At 48.1% G+C, this 6,095-nt stretch overlaps 1 protein-coding gene across 1 annotated transcript in view; it reads right to left on the bottom strand.

The window, feature by feature from the left end:
- Nucleotides 1–3,443, bottom strand: part of T265_08944 (hypothetical protein) — a gene marked incomplete at both ends in the record, with an annotated part of 35,961 nt that extends 32,518 nt beyond the window's left edge. The window contains 4 exons of the mRNA XM_009174887.1: nucleotides 813–1,065; nucleotides 1,324–1,390; nucleotides 1,434–1,560; nucleotides 3,321–3,443. Of these exons, the coding sequence (XP_009173151.1) occupies nucleotides 813–1,065; nucleotides 1,324–1,390; nucleotides 1,434–1,560; nucleotides 3,321–3,443 (570 nt within the window). The remainder of the gene's footprint in view (nucleotides 1–812; nucleotides 1,066–1,323; nucleotides 1,391–1,433; nucleotides 1,561–3,320) is intronic.
- Between the last annotated feature and the right edge of the window lie 2,652 nt (nucleotides 3,444–6,095).

Here is a 6,095-nt window from a genome sequence, read left to right as displayed (position 1 = left end):
GATGGATCTGGTGCTTCTCCATAAGATGCTTGCTGCCGTACGACAGAAAAGCATCAGTGTTGAACACTGATGTCATCGATAAGTCACCCGCCTAAAGAAAGATCACTTATAAGGTGGACAAATGTGATCTTTCCATGTGGTCTCCACAGACCGACAGAATATCAGCTCCCAACAACTCAGACTGGATAAACTAACAGACACAAAACTCATATTACCCTGCGAAGCACATAACACTGTAATGAAAGAAAGCTCACAGAAAGCGCATTTCGAAGCTGTTCCTCCATCGCCCGAAAAGTTCTAGTTTGAAAAACATACATCACGTGAAGGACTGCTCACCTGCCGAAATGCTGTAGTCGCGTCGGAATCTCCGCGATAAGTGTCGGTACCACCTTGAAGTAGAACGAACACACCCTTCAGATCATGAACTGGGGCTTGTTTATCTGCGACTAATTTAGACCATTGTTCACGTAGCCTCGCACGTGGAATCTCACACGTTAAGGATACACAAAGCTACTCTTAGCTTGGCTTAGGTCCGCAACAAGCTGCGCGATTTTATAAGTCACCTGCCCAAAGAAGGATCACTTATAAGGTGGACAAATGTGACCTTTCCATGTGGACTCCACAGGCCGACAGAATATCAGCTCCCAACAACTCAGACTGGATAAACTAACAGACACAAAACTCATATTACCCTGCGAAGCACATAACACTGTAATGAAAGAAAGCTCACAGAAAGCGCATTTCGAAGCTGTTCCTCCATCGCCCGAAAAGTTCTAGTTTGAAAAACATACATCACGTGAAGGACTGCTCACCTGCCGAAATGCTGTAGTCGCGTCGGAATCTCCGCGATAAGTGTCGGTACCACCTTGAAGTAGAACGAACACACCCTTCAGATCATGAACTGGGGCTTGTTTATCTGCGACTAATTTAGACCATTGTTCACGTAGCCTCGCACATAAGCGCTGTCTATTCTTTCGATGAAGCTCCATCGGAATAGCGAGACACTTGTTTCCAAGTTGATAAACAGGGTCTTTGCGAGCTGCCGCACCGTAAGACATGTTGTGGCTGAACGAGAGAGTGTGGATAAGTTACCGGGAACCCTACGTATGAAACCAGATAGAATATAAACTGCTTTTCCGAAGGGTTTGTATTTACAAAGCAGTGAGAACGTGTTGGTAGTGTACAGCGGGAATCAAGCATTTTTGAATAGGTTACCAATATCCTCTCGGTCGTAGCGCAATCGCATTCGATAAACGTGACCCATAAGTGCCACACTGGAGAGATCGAACAGGGAGTGTGAGGCGAATGAAGAAACAGACTTACCGATCGGCCTGATCAGTGACCCCAATCCTGATGGCCCATTCGTCAGTCATCATCCGCAAACAGATGCCTGGTAGCAGGTTCGAGCACGAACAGAAAACCTCTGGACATACCGTTTATGGCATTTTCCTCAAACAAAGGAGCGTACTTTTCGCCCTCGGGACCAGCGTACTTGCGCATCCATTTGCCCACATCTTCAACAGTCCAGTGTAGTACATTCCGTGGAGTGCGTTTCGTTTGCTGGACATAGAAAAGTACGACACTAATGGTTCGAAACTTACAGATACCATGTCCAGATCAAGCTATCAATTGCATCTCGTCCGACAACGCGTCAACAAGGACTATTTCTAAAAATAAAGCAGAACAGCCTGGAAAAGGAGCAAACATGTAACCATGAAGTTAACAATTTGTGCATCCGTCAGATGGATGGGTCACTCAAAGCAGATGGCTTGCGGGTCAACTATGAAACTTGCATGTCGGTAATCCTAACCTATCAAGAGCAGTTGGGAGCACGCTGAAGTTCCAACAAGCATTTTGTCCTAAAGAGCAATATCAACATAGGCTGCACCATCCCTACTCAAAATTATTCAAAGTCTATGTAGTGTCTTCCACACCCCTATTTATTTTTCGACCATCTGAAGAAAGAAAGCATAACAACGCACCTCTTGACAGACAATGTTCCACCATGCGAAGCATATGGCCCAATGGCCGAAGTAATACATAAACAATAAATAATCGTTCAGCCGTGATACCCTTCCTGTGTTTAGTTGTCATTCAATTCGGGAGGAGCACCACGGCTGGGACATTGCCAGACTGATCAAGCCCAGACAGAAGCTATTAACATGTCGAAGCTGGGTTTGAACCACGGTAGTTCCAGTCATCACGATCGCGCCTTAGACACTGGGTCGTCTTGAGCTCTCAATTCACTGCAGTTGATGAGGCTGGATCATTTCTGCTACTTAAGTACCTGGCACATTTCCCAAATACTTGGTCAGGAATTCATCGACGTCATCCGCCACCAGCAAGGCTTCTGGAACATCGGTGGTCAAATGCCCCAGGGTTATTTGTCCACAAGGACCACGCACCGCAACCACAAAACAAAAATCCTTACTGTAGCACGGGCCAACGATCCTAGAGACCCGCAGATATATGCAAATTTGCAAACATGCTGCCCGTCTTCCAGACCTGGACACTAACATAGTCGGACGTACTGCGGTGAGAGCTAATACAGCTACCGAGGTTTGTAAAATACTCTATGCCCTCCAGTGAATCTCCTTGAATTGTAAGTGGCATGTACGTTCTGAAGCATGACTTTGTACTTAGGATAGGCAAGAAGCATGCGGACATGATGAAGGCCAGTTTATATGAAAGCACTTGTGCTTTGTTCTCATCTTTAGGACAATGTGGTCTGCGCACTCCAGAACCAGTATTCTACCAACGACGGTTTGAACACCGACGTTTTGAAGAACCTGTTCACTTCATTATTTCATCGATGATGAGGCTGGACCGGAGTGAAGATAGACATCCCTACCGGAAAGCGACTCTTGTAGAGAAGCCCTTAGTGTTCCTCACAAATTCCTATACACCTGGTCGTTCAGCTGTAACACCCTGTCGGTGCCTAACTACCATGCAACCCGAAAGAGGCACGAGGACTAAGGTACTGCCAGGTTGCCCAAGCCCAGACAGGAGAAGTCGAGAGGCGGAGGTCGGGCTCGAACCACGGACCTTCCGGTTAGTAAATTCACGCTCTACCCACTTGAGCCATCTCGCCCCCTATACACCTGGAAATGTGAATATAATGACCGGGTTAGGTACACAGAAGCCTAAGGCTTGAGCAAATGTAGTTAGGAGCACTGATCGATTGACATAATCGAACGCACTCCTGAAGTTAAGGGACACATTAGGGGTCCTTTTATATAAGGCGTTGCTCTGATAACTGATCGTCACGATGAGATAAGACCTTAACATGGTGTGGAGAGGTGCGTGCCTCCGTGACTCACCATGCCATACTGAAGGGATCCGTGCGATAGACGCGTCAGGTTCGCGATAGGTTCACGTCGTTCACCGATAGTTAGGGGACTGAGCAACAGTCTTCTGGATCTCCAGGCTGGAGATCGGAACATACCTTTTTTCTTTAAAAAAATGCAACGCATTGGCATTTCCAGTAAAACCCGCCATCTTGCGATTAGGCACTTGAGCCAAAGGTTTTGTTGAGGACCCCAACTGTCCTCGTGTCTAGGTGTGGGAGCCATGGCAGTCTCCCATGATTCACAAAACTTAAAATTCTGTCATGCCACGTAGACCAGCCTGTGGTGACATCACGCAAGTCGCCCGACTCGCTGCATACATTGAGGCCAGTGACCAAAAATAGGCTACTGATGACGCCCGCCCTCTTATTCCGCCTACTTCTTTTCCTTGGCCTTATCCCATTAATGACAACTTGTAGGCTCCTACATTGGGACTGAGAACTCTGTCACGTTGCATCGGTCTTGATCTTAAAATTTTCGGGTCAGCCGGTACGGTCAAACTCATGAAATAAAATTTCATAACTTGAAGCCCGGTCTGTCCGACCACTCCTAATGCCCGCACTTTGATGCAAGCAGGACAACAAACCGTACCTGTCATCCCATTAAGTACCCTTGGCTCTGATAAACGCTGAGGGCCGGGAAAAAATTTCAAGGTCTAAGCATAGTCATTGAGTTAACTGCCCCATCATTCTGCACTCGCTTTCGCCTGATGATCTACAAGTCAATCATTGAATCAGTCAGTCAATCTTTCGGCCCACAAACCGTACACCGAAGTGCAGTTGTTCAACCTGCTACAGCTTCGTTCACTGTGGGAAATAAGGAAGCGCGAGCACGCACTCGCGTGGCTTCGTCTGTCCGGTGTTGCAGGGATTGGGTGCTATGCAGTGGAGGCGATAGTTTTGACGCAAGACCCACAAGGCTGAGCGACAACCACATCCGCCAGAGTCAGTAACCGCTGGTTTTATCTTGTCCTGCGGTCCCAATCCGGGAAGACAACATTTGTTAGCGCGACTCCGTTGACTGATGAGGACTTTCATGCTTCGTTGCCAAGTCATCAGCCCAACGCCCATGGGTCGTCTCCATTCGACACAAGGCCGGTCTCTGGAAAGTAAGCGGCCCTGCCATATGAAGTACGTGGCCTAACCACCGTAACCTGTGGAGTGTGACCGACTGCATTGTCGCATGAGAGGAAGCTTTTCGAAGAACCACCTACAGTACTTCAGAAACACTGAGGTGATGTTCCCACCAAACCTGCGCACTGGCAGTTAAACAGAGTCTTCGTAGGTCTTCCACAAGCAGCGATCATGCCTCCCACTCATAAAATAAGACAGCGGGTCGCGGCAGTGTACAGCTACCCTTGACAGTCAAGCCGTGGGCGCCACAAATATCGGTACGTGAATGCTGCTCGAGCCTTCCGACTTGAGTAAGAATTTCGCCTTTTACCAGTTCAGCGGTATTAATGCAATTGCCAAGGTGGACGAATTTATCCCTAAGCAGTCGGTTCACCTTCAATCACGCGGGTTTGGTCCCGCCCAATTTCGCAATGACACTTTGCAGGGGTGAAGTGCGCATCGATCGGATGGCTACGACGACCCATTGTATATCCTCGATGGACCAAGGAGTACTATCCTTCCATTCTTGTCTCACCCCGTCGCGATTATTTGACCAATCCTAAATACCCTGGAAACCCCAACTGATTCGCCAAACACGTTCATGTACGGGGCTAGCCACGAACCTAAGTACAGCATAGCGGTGACTGCATCGCGATTATCATACCCATATCTCTGCTCTCTCCAAGCCCACCTTATAATACGCACGCACACGACACGGAAACTTTAAAGTGCTAGCCATCCCATTGCACTGCCTTCTCGTTTTGTCCATAAACCCACTTATTCTTCCCAAGACAAGGTTCTGTTCTGCTCAATACTGACAGTTCAACCCAACCCAAGCCCCCCCATAAACCAGGCAAGGAGCTTTTCACACTCCTAAGAGAAAGTGAGTTGATCTAGGTTCGAATTAATATATATCCACGTGTTAGAAACTCCCTTTCGTCCCGTTCGGCCAAAGCGTGGTTCATCACCTACTGTAGCACGCACGCTATGGAAGTACCAGGGAACAGCAATTCTCCGAATGCAGGTGTTCACGACAATTTCTGCGGATGGAAAAGAGAGACAAAGCTCATGAGCCGAAGCCCAGTAAGCAAGGTTGTACATCACCAATACTTACATACAAACCAATCAAACTGACAGACACCGTGTATAGCACTGGCCTCCTTTTTGAAGAACACCGTTCTGCACTGGTCTCCTTTTTGAAGAACACCGTTCCCGGTGTACCATGGCCTACGTGAACAGGTCGGTGCTAGGTGTGGTGCGTGAGGCTGGTGAGCATGCGCAGAGGCTGTTGTGTATGGGGCTGCGTCTACCGGGTGTGAAAGAGCAACGTGCTAGCTCTGAGGCCTGTACGCATATATGCAGAGCCAGGATTTTTGTCCTAGGTCCACTAGTGTGTGGCAACCTGGAGGTCCCCTGGCGTGGTCGCCAATTATGTAATATGTCTGCGTGTATAAAAGTATCCAAACTCACTGTGTGGACGTCCTAAGAATAGCAGTCAGGTGGGACTGAAAAAGGAGAATGCGACGTGTTAGTTGGATGTATCGGTAAGTTGGTAGTTCTCGCCAACTGTTCACAGAGAAGCATATGAACGTCGGTGTAGCAGTTTATTCTCCGAACCGCAGAACACGTGGCGTCG

Source organism: Opisthorchis viverrini (assembly GCF_000715545.1).
Source record: "Opisthorchis viverrini unplaced genomic scaffold opera_v5_248, whole genome shotgun sequence".
Lineage (NCBI taxonomy): Eukaryota > Metazoa > Platyhelminthes > Trematoda > Opisthorchiida > Opisthorchiidae > Opisthorchis > Opisthorchis viverrini.
The sequence above is the reverse complement of the archived record's forward strand: the minus strand, read 5'-3'. Positions and strand labels throughout refer to the sequence as shown.